The 18,387-nt window shown below is 41.6% G+C and overlaps 1 protein-coding gene across 1 annotated transcript in view; it reads left to right on the top strand.

The window, feature by feature from the left end:
* The window catches only part of PHKA2 (phosphorylase kinase regulatory subunit alpha 2), a 75,160-nt gene extending 58,193 nt beyond the window's left edge, over nucleotides 1-16,967 (top strand). Inside the window, exons 28-34 of the mRNA XM_075263733.1 lie at nucleotides 853-971; nucleotides 4,448-4,483; nucleotides 9,291-9,353; nucleotides 12,846-13,019; nucleotides 13,166-13,219; nucleotides 14,778-14,978; nucleotides 16,660-16,967. Of these exons, the coding sequence (XP_075119834.1) occupies nucleotides 853-971; nucleotides 4,448-4,483; nucleotides 9,291-9,353; nucleotides 12,846-13,019; nucleotides 13,166-13,219; nucleotides 14,778-14,978; nucleotides 16,660-16,833 (821 nt within the window). The 3' untranslated portion in view covers nucleotides 16,834-16,967. The remainder of the gene's footprint in view (nucleotides 1-852; nucleotides 972-4,447; nucleotides 4,484-9,290; nucleotides 9,354-12,845; nucleotides 13,020-13,165; nucleotides 13,220-14,777; nucleotides 14,979-16,659) is intronic.
* The last annotated feature ends 1,420 nt before the right edge of the window (nucleotides 16,968-18,387 follow it).

The raw sequence follows: 18,387 nt of genomic DNA on the forward strand, positions 1-18,387 counted from the left end.
ACAGGTTCTTTGTGGTATTCTGAAACACATTTGCCCACAGATGTTGCAGCTAGGCCTGTAGATCCTGCTTACATGCAGGCTACCCAAGCTGGTCCCATAAATTATCGACTGCTGAAACATTTGGTGACCGGGCAGGCCAAGGAAGTGTTACAATCTGCCAGAGACATTCCTGGGAAACCCTTGCTGTGTGTAGATGAACATTATCCTGGAAGCCCCGCCATGAGAGAGGCCTGTCCGTATCACTGAGCTGTTAGTGTCCAAACTGCTGTACCCAATGGCTCCCTATATTATCACACCAGCATCTGCGATGTCTCCCCACAGCAAAGGCAGCATTAATGCACTAACCACAAGGCCTCTATACTTCGACCAGACCCCAAAACAGATCCCAAACAGAGCCTCGATCCATCATAAAAGATTCTATTGTTCCAGTGCGTAGAAATTCCGGCCCATCTAATGTCAGGGATAAGTCTGGTCAGTGGTAAATGTAATTGAAGGAGGAGATCTAGGCAGTCAGTGTAAATCTGTGTATTTTACTGTTAAAATTCTTGTACATTCATGCATCACATTGGGGACAAGCGAAAAAAATAAATAAATAAAAGAACTCCTATGTTCCAGAGCGGAGGATTGCTAACATAGAAGGCCTCCCACTCTGGCCGACTCATCCCAGCAGTGTATTACATGATAATACACTGTTTGCTACAATGAAAATGTGTGCCTCTGCCAAATCTCTTGGGAATATCATATCAGGGGTATGGGCCTGTAGTAGTCAGCTGATCGCTGGGCTCACTTGACTCTCATTGTGAGAAGTAACGTTATTCCAGAAATTTAGGTTTTTCTTTCTTGTTTGTAAAGTGCGACCAATAGAATCCTCTGCAACCAGTCCAGCTATCTCCATTCACGAGATGGGACACACGGGAGCCACTAAGACGGAAAGAACTGGTATTAATCGACTACGAAGTGAAATGAAACAGGTAAGTTTAGTATTTCCTCACCTACAAACACCTTGACAATAAAGAAAAATTATAATTTACATTTTCATGTAAAGTTACGTCCAGTAGTTATAGTATGAAATGTATCTGGTAAAAAAAACAAGCCTTCTTTTGGATACTTTTTCTCAGAAAAATTAAAGGGATCCTATCACTCAGACACAATTTTTTCTAAGTACCACGTCGGAATAGCCTTAAGAAAGACCGCCTTTTGCCTACAATCCCGGTTTTTCTCGGTATGCAAATTAGCTCTCTTGCAGCAGTGGGGGCAGGCCCCAGCGCTCAAACAGCACTGGGGGCGTCCCCAATGCTGCGAGAGAACTCCGGATCTTCGTCAGCAGTGTCCTCTTCAGCCTCTTCTTCCGGCAGTGGCTTGTAACTTCTAGGCTTCTGGTCTTGGGCAGAGCAGACTGCACATGCCCACATGCCATGAGAAAATGGCCACTTACAATACTGTGCAAGCGGTCATTATCTCGTGGCCTGTGGGCATGCGCAGTCTGCTCTGCCCGAGGCCTAGAAGATACAAGCCACCGCCGGAAGATGGTTAAAGAGGATGCTGCTGACGAAGAAGGAGGCGGTGCTAGAGAGAGTTCTCTCGCAGCATTGGGACTGCCCCCAGTGCTGTTTGAGTGCTGGGGCCTGCCTGCAGTGCTGCGAGTTAGCCGGGATTGTAGGCGAACGGCGGCGCAGAGAAGACGTCAAAAGGTAGGAGACGAATAGCCTTTCTTAAGACTGTTCCGACATGGTACTTAGAAAAAATTGTGTCTGAGTGATAGGATCCCTTTAAAGATTTATGACTATTTGAATACTGTGTTAAAAAAATGCTAAAATTAAAAGGAGTTAATTTTTAAGGATAATGTTTTGTTTCACAACTGTTCCTACTGATCTGGTATTACTATAGGCGGATATATTGAGAATATATCTCTGTACATAACATTCTATACTGGTGGGTGCTAATAACATTGTACAGAGAAAGTAAATCCTTTGGGGAATACTTGCAAAATATACGGTGCTTGTTGCCATAGTAACCGAGCAAGTGATTGCTGTCACTTGCTAAACTGCAGCCGCAGAAAAACATATAGAGAATGGCGATCGCCACAACATAGATACTACTCCTACTCCTGCTGTGGTGTATGCCGTGAAGGTGGCAGTCACGACCGCACTGCATACAAACTGTGATACAATGCAGCAGATTTATTAAAACCGTCTAAAAGCAGCCATAGCAGCCAATCAGAATGCTGCTTTCATATTCCAATATCAGAATACAAAATGAAAGCTGCGCTGTGATTGGCTGCTATGGGCAACTAAGGCTGGGTTCACAAAAGCGTTGGTCTCTGTACGGGGATTCTGTTATTCGCTCCTTTTTTGGGCAGAAACCATACGGACCCCATTATAGTCCATGGGGTCTGCGGGTTTCCGCGGGTAACCACTTTTTTAAGTGGATTAGGTTTCCGTTCATGGGTTCCTCAAGCGGAAACCTGAATGCAGATGTGAACCTAGCCGAAGACAGTTTTGCTTTTAGACCATTTTAATAAATGTTTCCCAATAATTTGTGTCGTCATTGGTGTCTAGTTGAAGACCCTAGGCAACAGGCATAAACTAGGCCATAGAAATCTTATGTATTTTACCCGAACTAGTCATGTGTGGCAGGGAGCAGCTTCATCTAGTCATGCAGTCAACACACTAAATGTGCGGCGTACCTGACATGTCTCACTGTCCGACATCGGTCCAATACCCTACCTAACTGCCGACTACACAGGGTGTGATGTAGAACGATAACTGCATGACTAGACGAAACCGCTCCCCGCCCCTATGACTAGTTAACGTAAATTTGCATATGCTTTTAAAAGCAACAAAAATCTTAGTGAGCAGAACCATAGGAAAGGTCATTACTTGATTCTGGGACCAGTTTAGGGTGGAAGAACCACCTGACAAGTTTCCTTTAAATTTAGTAAAAATCCTTTCTTAGACCCATTTGGTACTGTGCAAAGATACAAGCTTAAACTGTTCAGAAAACTTCTCGAAGTGTGATCTATCATCTAATATTATATAATATTGGTAGTATGAAACTTTTTTCTGGTTAGTGGAGATTTATTTTTTCTCTTGGAAGCATGGTCCAAAATGGCTTTGAGGTTAAATGTGACCTGTCATTAAAGTCTCAGGTTTTTATGGCATAACAGTGTGATCGATGTGGGGCCACCTCTGGTACCTGCACCAATCTCAATAACAGGGCCCCTGACCTTGTCTTGTCTTTGTGCAGAGGTTGGGAATTACAGTCGGGTAGGCCGTGCTATGCAGTTTTCTTAAAACCCATAGAAGTAAAAGGGGGCTGCAGAAATGGCGCAGCACAGAAAGCTACACAGATGCCAGGATACTGTAACAGGTTGCTGTGCTCTGATGTTTTTGTAGTTCACAGTAGTATGGAAACACATCCAGCTGTATGTCGAGAGATCGATCAAGTGTTCCTATCTCAACCACGACTGACATTGAAATACTCCTTTAGGCTAAGGCCCCACGGGCTGTATACGCAGCACTAAAGCGCTGCGGGAAGAACCACTGCGTGAACGCATTGTGGTTCTTTCCGCAGCACTTTTAAGAGAAAGTTCACGTTGTTTTCCTCTGCGGACTTTCTCTTAACATTATATCTATGGGAAAGCCGCCGGCGTTTCCGTAGATATAATTGACATGTTGCGATTTACAAATCCGCAACGGCTTTGCAAATCACAGCGTGTCCGCACTGCGTTTTTTTTTCCGCAAAGTGGGCATGGGATTCACATGAATCCCATCCCCTTTGCTTGCACTGTAAAACTCCGCGATTTTTTCCGCCGTGGGCAAATCGCGGTGTTTACACCCAGTGGGGCCCTGGCCTTAGGCTGAGGCCCCATATTGTGAAAAAGCAGTTTTTTTTGTCGCTGATTTTTTTGTTTTTTTGAGCCAAAGTCAGGAGCAGATTGAGCAGAAGGGAGAAGTATAAGGGCTTCCTATATATTTCCTATTCCTTTTGTAGACAGTCTTGGATTTGTCTCAAAAAACTGCAGCAAAACCTGCAACAAAAAAAGCAGCTTTTACGCAACATGGGGCCTCAGCCTGAAAAGTCAATTCATCATTTTAGTTGTATGTTCAGAAAAAGCTAATGTGTATATTTGAGTAATAGCACTATATCTGCCACAATATCACATGTATGATCCATTTCTAGCTGTTTTCCTCCTCTACAGGCTCCATATCTAATTTTCATTTTTAGGCCGTTTCCTAATGTTTTAGCACCAGTGTCTCCAAAGGTATATAATATCTATCGTAACTGAATGGACAACATCAATGGATTACTTTTTGTTTTTTGTGGGTTTTTTGCTTTTCCAAATACAGAATTTGGCTACTTCTCTCTTAATCATTGTTGTCAATGTTTCATATCACTGTATATTTAATATTTCCTCTGATCAACTTACATTGTCATTTATTTCCAGTTTCAGACGGATAGGAGGTTTAGTGCCGACGAGCAGGTGAATTGTCATGTGGATGTCCGCTAATGAAGTTTGTTTTATTCTAAAATGTACTAATACTAATGCTGAAATCTATTCCAGTTCTCGATCTGCAGAATGTTACATAGACTGTATTGTAGCCTTTATTACTATTAATATCCTACAGTAAAGTTCCTTCAGTCAGTGGACGGACCTGAATTGGATTATCACTTATTCTCGCCTTTCATGTAACAGTATAACAGTACTCATCTCTAAGGACATAGGGGCAGATTTATTATAATAGTCTAGAAGCAAAACTGTCTCAGTTGCCCAAAACACCCAATTACATTGCTGCTTTTGTTTCTCAAGTGCTGAATACAAAATGAAAGCTGTGCCGTGATTGGTTGCTTTGGGCAAATAAAACAGTTTTGCTTTTTGAGAATTTTAGTACATCTGCCCCATAGAATCTAAAGCTGCACATACACATGTGATAGCTGACCACTTATTTGGCCATGTTCCCCATACTCATACATGCTGAACATGTCTGGCATTGAATTATCTTTCCCAGAACAGTCCCTAGTATTGTGAATTTCTCTATTTTGCAGTTCTGTGCTGCAGTAATAGCCATATTATCATGTATTTCGAAAATTTCAGATGCTGGGCTAAAGGAATTTTATTGTATTCTGTAATGGGTTGTTGTCTTCGGATTTAACATAGGTCAAATGGCAAAATACTTTACTGACAATTTCAGTTCTGAAAGTATAATTATCTAACATTGGTAAATTATATTAATACTTATTAGAGGGATAACCTGAATACAGAAATCCCTGCGCAAGGCTTGTGTGATTTTTATATGCTATATTTTATTTTGCTGCTTCCAGGATATTTTAGTATCATATGTACTGTTTGACAACCTCTATTAACAACTACTGTATATCAATATTCATAGTTGTCACTCACCTACTGTATGCACAGATCGTCCTATTGTTACTGGTTCCATCCTAGCGCAGAGGCCATAAACTGAAAAAATTGTGATTTCAGACTCTTAGATCGGATTATCTCTGGGTTACTATGCAAAATGGCATGACACTAAGCAGTAGTGTTTAGTAGCTATAAATGAATAAAATACACTATATATATATATTATATAAACACACACATATTTACACACTCACACATAGTAAAGACCCCTGCATGGGTCCATACGTGGTGTGTGATGCTATTGTTTGAATGAAGAAAATTCCCCTTATGCTTATGTGGTAGCCGCCGGACTGGACTGCTTTTCCCAAATGGGAGATGGGGTTTCTGCCAAGCAACTAAGGTAGTGGTATTTATCCCTATTATGTTGAATTCTGTCACAGAACTTTTTTCATTTTACATATTGTGAGGAACTTAGCTCGGTAGAGGCAGTGGTGCAGACCCAAACAGTCAAGATAGGAACACAAAATATGCAGCAAACTGGTTTATTCAGAATAAACAGGAAAATAAACCTTGACTTTAGGCACAAAATGAGAAAAAGAAAATACAGCCTTAACTTCAGGCAAAAACAAAATAAAAACCTGCTTGTCTGAGCCACTAGCTAAACAGAACTGATAACCTAACTATACATGTGGATTATTACCAGCCATTCTAACAAAACAGGTGCAATATAGTCTCACCGGACTCAGGGTTACAGGACAGAACCAAACACCTCCGCTCACCTCATGGAACTGCACACAATGCAGGATCTGCAGCCTTTTTCTGGCCCAGTAATGAGCCCAGGATCTATACCTGGGCTGAGGCCTACTCCAGATATGCCCTGGACCACACATATGTCAGAAACCTGGGGCTGATATATCTGGACTCCAGCACTCGGCCTGTCACCTACTCACTATCTCGCTGATGCTTCCTGTAAACAATTTCACAGAGGAATATAGCATTTTAGGGCAGGTCAGTATATTTTATAGTGTGTCTATATTAGTAATTAACTATGGGAAGAATATGCAAATCCGCCTTCCATGATGTAATTAGGAAGACAGTTGCTGCCTCATTGTTGCAAACCAATAGAGGGCGCTCACTGGAATGTGCAAGCCTGTCTTAAGACAGGATTCCAGTGAAATAACCCAATAATGGCTGCTCCCTTTAGCCTCATGCCCGACCTTCCAAGAGGCCTTTGTTTAGCAATGACGCTGGGATTATTACCAGGTTATAGTCTCTCAATCGAGGACAGCTGTTTCGATCTGGTTGGATCTCATCAGCCCGATGTAGAGAGGACTATAACCTGGTAGAGGTGAGAGGCTTAGACAGGGTTCGGGGGATATTGTCACTCCTTAGGGAGAGACCACCATATAGGTGTGTGGAGACTTGTTAAGCCTTTAGCACTCCACTTTGCAAGGAACTATGGGAAGAATATGCAAATCCGCCTTCCATGATGTAATTAGGAAGACAGTTGCTGCCTCATTGTTGCAAACCAATAGAGGGCGCTCACTGGAATGTGCAAGCCTATTAGTAATTAGTAACAGAATGGCAGTATTATATATACCATCTTCTTTTTGTCTACCTCTATCACACAGAAATGCAGTTTCCGCAATTTCACTTTTTAGTCCTAGCGGCCCCTTGCTGGGATTTCACTTTGCACATTGTACTGCGAGCCGATCGCTTCACACTGCGACATACAGTCCTGTAAATTGCACCTTTAACTTCTGCCGAGTCTACTTTTTCAATCTTCTCAGGATTTCAGCTTCTCTGCAGATGGTCTTTTATGCAGCTGTCTTCATGTTGTGGGCTCACAATGACTTTTTATGTTGGAGGATTGTCCTCTCTGTCATAAGCGAAGTGAGGAAAAAGACCAAGGACAATTATGAGCACTGGGAATAAATGGCTGCCCTGGGCTTCTGTATTCAGCTCTTTAGCCTGTAGTCATTTCTATGGTCTGACTAAAAAAAAAAAATCCAAATGAAATGAAAATGAATGGCTGTTCTTCTGCATTGATAACATGTTCCTGAATGCTCAGCAATGTCCGGTACACACAGCAGGAGCGGCCACTCACAGGGAAAGTTACCAAATATATTACAGAATTTCTTTATTTCTCAATCGTCATTGAATGGTCAAAGTTTACTTAAAAAGCATATTTATTGAGTCCATAACCTTTTAATTTTGGACATTTATAAACTTTTTTCCTGCTATTTGCAGTTTCTTGATGGAATATTTCCTATTCAGATGGACTACAGAATCTCTGAACCTTGCTCCGAAATTTAGCTCAGTGGGCTACAGGATGAGCTGTGTTATCCACTTGTTCATCTTGGACTCTATTCATATTAGTATAATGGCTACAGTCTTTCACTGAGCAAGACAGCTATAAAACCATAAATCGGAGGAAATCCAACAGGCTAGAACACATAGGTAGTGTGAATAAGGCCTGATAGATGCTTTTATTTAAAGCATTGCAGTCTGGTACACCCACCTGAATCAGGGAAGTATACAAACAGGAATTCCATCATATACTTTATATTCCGGGCTACTCAGAATTTTCTTTTTTTACGTTCTTTTAAAGGAACACTAAAGAAAGCTAATTCACAAGAAAGCAAAAGTCTAACACTCACTGTATTAAAAGTGTTGGCCGTTTCCAAGTATAATTGTACAGTAGGATAAAACCGTTGTGACTGAGAAATTCCCTTTTAAACTTATTTAATTGTATAGTATGAGGGAAAACTGAGAAACCTACAAAGAAATGCATCCCAAGAACTCTTCCATGTTCCCTCTGCTCCTTCTATGAATCTGTTTAGCTGCAAGATAACTGTCTGGGGCAGAAGCCTCCGGCTAGGTTCACACCAGTGATGGCCTCTCCATAATTCGTGACAACTTGTGGATCTGAACAACAGAGAGCTAAAAAAAAAAAGTGGTTACCTGCAGACCCCATAGGCTATAATGGGCTCAGTCGGGTTTCCACTGGCTTTATACTGAAACCGTCATAGAGAAAAGTCCTCTGTTCAGGACTGTTCTCTCCCCCAGTTTTAGCTGGAATCTACGGAGAGTTTCCAACACCAATGTGAACCTCACAGCACTGTTGTTCAGCCTGGTTCACATCTGTGTGCGGTATTCTGTTCGGAGAGTCTGCTTGGGGACTCCCTGAGCGGAATACCGAATGCATTGACATAGACTATAACGGGATCTGTGTGTTTTCCGCACGAATCTTGTGGAAAGGAAAGTAGTTCATGAAGTACTTTCCGCTCCACATGACTCGTGCGGAGACTGCGCGGAAAACACACAGACTCCATTATAGTCTATGGGGTCCGTGGGCTTTCATAACGTGTCATCACGTGTCAATGCGTTCAGTATTCTGTTCAGGGGGTTCCCAAGTGGGCTCCCTGAACGAAATGCCGAACGAATATGTGAACCAGGCCTTCCCTGCCTGCAGTAGTTGAAAAAAAAATCTTAAGCCCCACCTTCTCCGCCAAAAGTGAATTAGATCAACAGCAGATTAACTCATTTTTTTGTATGCAGGTTTTTTTTTACAACACTGTCAGGAACATACAGAAAATACTGCAGACCAACAAACCGTGCAAGCTCAGACTAAGTTATACCTCAGTCTTACCTGCAATTTGGCTCTGTAGATAGGTGGGGATTCAGCCACATGTAGTTGATGCCGTGTCTGACCATAGCCTTAGCTGTCATATAAGCAGGATATATGATGTAGTTCACTATACTTTAGTACATCTCTCATCTATTATAACTAAGTACTGAAGTTCATGTCATTTTGCACAGATTTACTAACCCCCTACTAATAGTGCCCCCTCCTGCTCCTGCATCTCATAATTGGCTTCCAAAGTGTGGGACCCTTCACACATCTGCTAGATTTCTTATTCACCAGATTATTTCTGTGTTCTCATACAGCCATTTTGTTGGCAGCAGCATTTACTCAGCAAGATCTACGGTAAAATCACCAATTTTTTTTCTTTATTTTTTCCATTTCTAAATCATGCTTTTAGATTATTCTTCCCTATAAGGTGAATATTGCTCACTTAAAAGGAACCTGTCCTAATGTACATGCAGTCAAATCTTTATCAGGAGATAGAAAATGTACAGTACACCATATACACAGATGTAGCGGTGTTATCCCGCTGGAGTGAGATATCTTATCGTAGACAACAAAAATCGATGAAAAGTCATTGTAAAAAAATGTAATGACTTTTCATTGTTTTTTGCTGTCTTCTGTAATAAGATATCACACTGCAGCTGTTTAACCAATTGAAGAAATTCGGGTTAACCCTGCTACATCTGTATATAATATTGTGTGTATATATAAATCCCTTCCTATGCTTAGGAGTCTAGTGGGTGGTCACATTTAGTGGATGACTGCCATCTCTATTTGCATTGACTAAAACTGCCCACTGGGGTGTTTCCTTCTTCATAGGTTATGCTCCATATGCAGGGAAGGTAACAACTTGAAGATTGGTGGGAATGTCATCACTCAGACCCCCACTAAATCAGGAAAACGGGGAGTTTTGATCCCTGTTCTGAATGGAGCAATGGTTCGTGGTGGTTGGGTAGCTTGTACACTGCCCTATTCATTTCAGTGGGCGTGCTGGAGATAGTTGAGTGCTATAGTTTGACTATCACTGCCTTTGATATAAATGAACACTTCATTTAGTACAGGGGAAAGAAATTCCATGATCAGAATCTTCAAGTTTTTCCCTATCCTTGTAGGGCATAATTTGCCCAGATGAGAAATCCCCTTTAGGCTAAAGCCCCACATTGCAGAAACACAGATTTTTTTGTTGCGGTTTTTTAAGCCAAAACCAGGAGTGGATTGAGCAGAAGGTAGAAGTATAAGAACTTCCTATATATTTCTCATTCCTTTTGTAGCCATTCTTGGTTTTGGCTCAAAAAAAGAGCAAAATCGGCAACAAAAAATGCGTTTCTGCAACGTGGGGCCTTAGTCTTAAGGCTGGAGCCCCTCATTGCAGAAACGCAGCTTTTGTTGCGTTTTTTTATTTTTTTGAGCCAAAGCCAGGAGTGGATTGATCAGAAGTAGAGATGAGTGAACAGTAAAATGTTAGAGGTTCGATATTCGTTTCGAGTAGCCCCTCAATATTCAACTACTCGAATCGAATATCGAACCCTATTATAGTCTATGGGGAGAAAATGCTCGTTTCAGGGGTAGGCAACGTTCAATCAAATTATACTTACCAAGTCCACGAGTGAGGGTCGGGCTGGATCCCCCGAGAAGTCTTCTCCTTGCAGCTTCCCCGCGGCATCTTCCGGCTCTGAATTCACTCTGCCGGGCATCGGGCTTGGGCAGAGCCGACTGCGCATGCCCGCACTACAAGCAGACATGTGCACTCGGCTCTGCCCAGGCCCGATGCCTGGCAGAGTGAATGAAGAGCTGGAAGACGCCGCGGGGAAGCTGCACGGAGAAGACTTCTAAAGGTAGGAGAAGAACCAGCGTTGATTGGCCGACTGTATAGCATTCGGCCAATCAATGCTGGTTCTGCATTGAACTTTTACATTCGAACAGCGAGTGGTACTGGATCGAATACGAGTATTTCGAATACGATAGTATTCGATCGAATATCTACTCGATCGAATACTACTCGCTCATCTGTAATCAGAAGAGAAAAATATAAGAACTTCTTATATATTTCCTGTTCCTTTTGTAGCCATTCTTGGCTTTGGCTCAAGAAACCACTGCAAATTCTGCAACAAAAGAAGCTGCATTTCTGCAATGTGAGGCCTCAGCCTTAAGAGGAATTCCCATGAACATAACCCTATTTAAATATGAAGATCATCAAAAGTGAAACCTTTTTGTAAATATAGTTAAACATTTTGCAGCGTTTTAAAGATTTTCTTTAACCATGTTAGTGTCTTTTGTCTTGATCGGTTGCCAGTGGAGCTTTCAATTGTCTGAAATCCAACCATGATTTCCTCATTGTAGCTGAATCCTCTACTTGTGCATCTAGTGTTTGATAACTTAGTCACAATAAGAACTTGATGGCTGGGTTTCTGACAAGTACAAGACCACTGAAAGTTCCGGCATTCGCAGTCGTATCTATTGGCAACCAATCAGGGCAACAGACTGTCACTACTAACATTATTGGAAAAAAATCTTTAAAACTCTACAAAATGTTTAATTTATTGTATTTGCAAAAATGTTTAATTTTTCATTGTCAGTGAAGTAATATATAGTCAAGTCCATCAGAATACTCCATTAAGCATAGGAAGAGCAGGCTATTAAATTCATGAAATAAAAGTTATACTGAATATTTCCCTACAAACTATGAATCCATATGCTCAGCTCCTCCGGCTGCTTGCCGATCAAACTTCTTGTTTGATGTGAACAGTCTCCTTTAATCTTTGTATTGTTGAATGTCTCTAAATACATTTTGGACAGATGGTCTTTTCATACACTGGAACATGTAAATATATTTCAAGCTCTGAGTTTTTAAGCCCCATGGATGTATCCACATATAAATGCTGAAAAAATTTGCCCTTTTTTAGTCTGGGAACACATGGGATGATTTTGTTGCACATTAGTCATCTTGAATTTGCCAATGGCTAACCTGCTGTGATGTGCCGTACCGGTATAGCGGATGAAATTTATTAAAATCTCACCAAATGTGGGTAAACCTACATTGTAAAGCAGAGGTCCTCAAACTTTTTAAACAGGGGGCCAGTTCAGACCATTGGAGGGTCAAAATATAGTTTTAAAAAAATTCCAGATTATATGCTCCACAGTAGCTCCCCCCACAGTATACTGACTGCTTTCAGCAGCATTTGCGCATTCAACTGGAAGCAGCGATCGAGCAGGGAATCCTGTACCGAATTCCCCGTTGGTGACCAATCCGGGCAACGGCGTGGGCCACATGCGGTGGACCCGAAAAATGTCCTTGGCGGGCCATAGTTTGAGGACCCCTGTTGTAAAATCACCAGCACTTGAGTATTGTTTTGGGTTTTACCTTCACAAATTCCTACTGGTGTACCTAAACACAAACTACCTGATTTTGGGTGTTTTCTTTTGCAGTTTTTATTGTGGTGTGCCTGCCTGGCCATGGAGGTCTTTTCATCATCTTTGCAGATTCTAGAATTCACTTATGCATTATATTATCAATTTATCACACAATTAATCTTGTATATGATTTCTTAATTGTATAGTAATTGTGCCGTTAATCTATATAGCTGTGAAATTCAGAATATTAAAGCCTCCTCAGTTCATTTCCAGGGAGACGGTCCGGGGCTTCCTCCGATTGAATTACAAGTTTGCTAAACCTCATGAAATAATTGTTTCATGAATCTAATTTTCTTTCTAACTTTCTGGCTTGCTGCAAATTTTTACACATATCTATCCTTAATAATTCCCAAATCCTGGATCAGTACAATAAAGAGGAGGAAGTAGTAATATCTTACACCATCTTTTTATGTCTTGCAGAGATGCAGCAGTCCTTCCTCTCCTACGGGAACTTTGTCTCCTACTGCTTCCTCTGGACCTCAGCTTATTTGGGATGATCACCAAGGCCAGTGGCTCAGAAGAAGAAGGTTAGATGGAGCCATTAATAGGGTGCCCGTCGGTTTCTATGAAAAAGTGTGGAGTCTTCTCCAGAAAGTGAGTCATTGATTGAATTAAAGGCAAGAATATGTGATAAAAAAAAAAAATGCCTGCCATGGATTATTATTACTATACTGTATATTAATAGATTTTGTGCTACTTTTTATTTACTACAACTTTCAATATGATAATTTCCTCTTCAGTGCCATGGTTTGTCTATTGATGGATACGTCCTTCCCTCTTCAAGCACAAGAGAGGTAATGTCAAATATTTATTTAATGAAATATACTAGGTTAAAAAAATCTAGGACAGGTTGTGTGTATATTGCATGTTCATTTGTATTTGTTACTTTCAAGTTAGGGCTCATTCACATCTGCGCCCGGTCTCCGTTCTGCAAGGTTTCCGTTTCCTGCACAAAACAGAGCAGGAGACGGAAACCTGCCGGCATGTTTCAAGCCCATTCATTTGAATGGGTTTGAAAGATGTCCGGCGGTGAGCGTTTTATGCTCTCCGCCGCTAAACCGTTTGTTTTTTTTTAAATTGGACACAGAGTCGGACATGCAGTACTCTGTGTCCGATTTTTTTAAAAAACGGTTTCGCGGCAGACAGCATAAAACGCTCATCACCGCTCACGGCCGGACCCAGTCTGAAAGGTTCCCGTCTTCTGCATGTATTTTTTTTTTATTATTATTGTAGGCCAGGAAAGGTGAAAAAAACAAAACAGGCTCTGGTGCCTCCCAGTGTGGTCCAGTCCTGCAGTTCTACTGTTTCCTTCTGGAGGAATTCCCCACCACTCTTGAATGCTCAGGCCAATCGGTGGCCTCAGTGAAGGACTCAGGATGTCACTACTTGTGATGTCCATCCTAAACAGCTGCCTCAGCAGTCACTTGACCACTTAGGCCAATCAGCAATCTAAGGAAAGGGACATCGGATGTCAAAACTGGCGAGGACTTCTGGCAAAACAAATCAGAGCTGCAGACCGCACTGGGAGACACTGGAGCATATGGGGACAGGTGATGCTTCATCCACACTTGTGCTCCTGTCCAGTGCTTGCCATTCCGCCGGGTTTCCATCCTCAGCCTCAGCGATCATCTTTAAAACCCTTTCACTTGAATGAGTTTGTAAAGGTGACCGCCAGTGTCCGCCGTCTGCGGCCTGTCCGCTGAGAAAATTTTTATCCTGGACAACTTTTTTAAGTATAAAACTTCATGGTGTAAAACTGGAGCAGATGAATACTCCAATGAGATTCCTTAAAGGAGCTGTCTCGTAACATATAACTTTGAGCAGAATAGGTGATAAATGTATGATTGCTGAGGGATCTTGCCTGCACATTACTGCTCCATTCACACAGGAGCATCAGACTTTAATGTCATATGTAATCAATGTGCATCTATGTTTATGGTAAGAAAACTTCACTAAAGAAGCTTTTAGGTATAACAACATTGCAGTGAGTTTACTATCCCCTTCGTGCCAGAAAACAAAGGGGATAGATGGAAATAGCTGTGGCGGTGATATCCAGCCTCTTTGCTCTTTCTGCACCCCACTCTCCACTTTTTACAAAAAACTGGTTATACTTCAGTCCCTTCCTGCTGTAGACTTCTATTCCGGCTCACAGGAGTTCACCTGAATTATTAAGAGGCCGGAGAATCGCTGTAATTTTCGTGTATTTCACACCAGCAGGAGAATTGATTAAGACTGGCATACAAATCGCCAGTCTTAATAAATATCCCCCTTTGCTTCCTGATTGACTTATATATGGCATCTTGTTCTTAATCTACAGATATTTTATAATGCTTATACCTTTACTTCAATCAGATGACTGCTGGGGAAATAAAATTTGCTGTACACGTCGAGTCTGTCCTCAACCATGTTCCTCAACCGGAGTACAGACAGCTGCTAGTGGAAGCAATACATGTACTTACATTGGTATCAGATATGGAAGTTGATAGCATTGGTGGTATTATCCTTGTGGATCGGATTGTGCACATGGCCAGTGATTTATTTCTTCAAGACCAGGTATGGATCACTCTCTATAAGTAATCAGTTTTTGGAAATAAATCAATGGACTTATTTTTATTTTTAGGGGATAGAGATCATTTGATCTGTGTAATCTATAACTAACCATCCATATTATCATAAAAATCTATACTGTATGCACAAGAAGTCTGCTTCCTACTGTCCCTTGGTAAATCTGGCCTAGGCAATTCTGCTGGAGGTACAGTACCACCACTACCAGTGGCGTAACTACCGCCGTAGCAGCAGAGGCAGTTGCCATAGGGCCCAGGACATTAGGGGCCCGGTGACAGCTACTACCGCTGCTATCATTATACTCGGGGGGGGGGGGGGGGGGTGTCTTTCCGGAACCCCAAGTATAATGATTGGCGGACCGGGAGAGGTAAGAAACATAAAAAAACTCTGTTACTCACCTATCTCCCGTCTCCTACGCTGTCGGCCTCTGAAGTAGTTGATCTTCAATGACGTCAGACGTCACATGACCCTGGACGCAGGCTGAGGTCATGAGATATCGGACGACTAGGCCGAAGTCTGCCCGGATCGTGGAGAGGTAAGTAACAGTGGTTTTTTTAATGTTTTTCTCCCCCTGGGTTTCCGATTATTATACTCTGGCGTCTGAAAAGACCCCAGAGTATAATAATTGTTTATGGGTGTTCATTATGGGGCATAATGGTGTGTGTAGGGGCCACTATGGGGCATAATACTGTGTGCAGGGGCTACTTTGGGGGATAATACTGTGTACAGGGGTCACTAAGGAACATAATAGTGTGTGCAGGGGCCACTTTGGGGGATAATACTGTGTGGAGGGGCCACTGAGGGACATAATATTGTGTGCAGGGGCCACTAAGGGACATAATAGTGTGTGCAGGGGCCACTATGGGGCATAATAGAGTGCGTGGGGGGGAAGGGGGGTTGGTCGAGGTCTTCGGTGTTGGACGGGGGCCCGATGTCAAAAGTTCGCCACGGGGCCCTGCCATTCCTAGTTACGCCACTGACCACTACGTGTTTCCCACAGGATGATCCAAATCGGGATAAGACAAAATGTTCCTCACATTATTCAGTGAAAAAAATGTGTAGTCTACATATATCTAACCCACACTGCGCATAAGAATAGAGTAGGCAGCGATCAAATTATATATGTAGCGATGAAAAGACAGAGAATTACAAAAACATGTTGTTTTCAAAAGCTGGTCATCTCGTTACACATATCTGAACATATCCAGCCAAAAGCTAAGGTAAAGAGGGACACATTGTAGAACCAAGCGTATATTTTATTGGGTGTCCTATGTATATTTTCTTATATTTTAGGTTGCTTTTGTTATCACTATCAATCTTTGTGCCTTCAGTTATACTGAAGGCCTAGGAACTGATACGTTCACAGCACTGTGTAATACAGAATATTAACTCTATGTGAACATTAGAGGATAACTGCAGATCCCCTATATTCAGTAGACCAGGCACTTTCAGACACAGGGATACCTAATGTGTTTGTGTTTCACAGTACTTTTCTACTTTTATATGTATTCTAGGGAAAGGAGAGATTTAGAACTTTTATTTACTTTATTTTTTAATTATTTATTTAAAGCTTCTTCAAAGATTGTGCTGAAAAATTTGGCTTATACTCGAGTATATAGAGTATACTCGAGTATCTAGAATCCTAACTTGTATCTTTTTTGTTTAACAGAAAGCCCTCGGAGCTGGAGATTTTTATCTCGAACAGGATCCAGCAACTGGGATCTGCAACTTTTTCTATGACAGTGCTCCTAGCGGGGCCTTTGGTACAATGACTTACCTGACCAAAGCTGTGGCCATTTACTTGCAGGACTATTTACCAAGTTCCAGTTGTATGATGCAGTAAAATGGCAGGGTGACTTATGGCGTCTTGAACCAAATAGATGTGCTTTAGCTGGGCAATTGTTTTCTGTTGATCTGTTTCAGTGGTGGACATTTCAAGAAATGTTCAGATGTTACTTCAAAATTACAGGCAAATTATTCCAGATGAAATTTATTAATTCTAGTTTGAGCTGAAAACTTTTTTTTTTTTTTTTTAATTCTAAGACTAGTGATGAGTTGTGGGAAAACATAATTTTGATAGAAGAAATATACACTTAATATTTCTTGTAATATATACAATACTTTATGATTATAATTTATTATTAACAGATTTCATTTGCATTCTTGATTAAATAAAAATTCTGGATATTTTTTTTCTCAGAATTAATCATCTTCTTGTTCCTCAGTTAAACATTCCGAAAATGTATGAATAATTTTATAACTGGGTGTTACCAATTGGGATGGGGGGGGACCAGTCACACTCTGACACTGTCCATTTAGAGTTGACAGTACCAGATTGTCTTTGACAATTGTAGCATTAAGTTGTGAATTTATCCATAAGTATTGAAGAGGAATATCAGAGGAAAGGCAAAATGTATTTGAGGGGAACAGAGGAATGGTACAGACCCTCTTTACACAGGTCCCCTATACCCAATAATAAATTTAGCGCAAAATGAACTTTCTTATTTATTTATGTAGTTTTTTTTACTTTAGTTGGGTCATTCATTATTTCTAGCTAAGGCTACAGTCACACTGCCGTAGTTCTGTTCCGTCACAGGTTCAGAACAACGGACTGAAAACTAACATGATGGACCACCTTCAAAAACAAAGCTTTCTGCAGCCTAGTTTATTATTCTGTTAAACCTATGATAAGATCCTACACACAGGACTTTATCTTCTTGGAGAAAAAACATGTCGGATAAAAGCTTCTGTATTTGGTTTACAATTAGAATTAGAGATGAGCGAATAGTAAAATGTCCGAGGTTCGATATTCGTTTCGAGTAGCCCCTCAATATTCGACTACTCGAATCGAATATCGAACCCTATTATAGTCTATGGGGGGAAAATGCTCGTTTCAGGGGTAGGCAACATTCAATCAAATTATACTTACCAAGTCCACGAGTGAGGGTCGGGCTGGATCCTCCGAGAAGTCTTCTCTGTGCAGGGTCCCCGCGGCATCTTCCGGCTCTTCATTCACTCTGCCAGGCATCGGGCCTGGGCAGAGCCAACTGCGCATGCCCGCACTACAAGCGGACATGCGCAGTCGGCTCTGCCCAGGCGCGATGCCTGGCAGAGTGAATTCAGAGCCGGAAGACGCCGCGGGGAAGCTGCACGGAGAAGGCTTCTAAAGGTAGGAGAAGAACCAGCATTGATTGGCCGACTGTATAGCATTCGGCCAATCAATGCTGGTTCTGCATCGAACTTTTACATTCGAACAACGAGTGGTACTCGATCGCATACGAGTATTTCGAATACTGTAGTATTCGATCGAATACCTACTCGATCGAGTACTACTCGCTCATCTCTAATTAGAATGAATTATAATAGATGCAGATGGCGTCATTACAACAGACATAAT

The sequence above is a fragment of the Leptodactylus fuscus genome, chromosome 2, assembly GCF_031893055.1.
Source record: "Leptodactylus fuscus isolate aLepFus1 chromosome 2, aLepFus1.hap2, whole genome shotgun sequence".
Classification (NCBI taxonomy): domain Eukaryota; kingdom Metazoa; phylum Chordata; class Amphibia; order Anura; family Leptodactylidae; genus Leptodactylus; species Leptodactylus fuscus.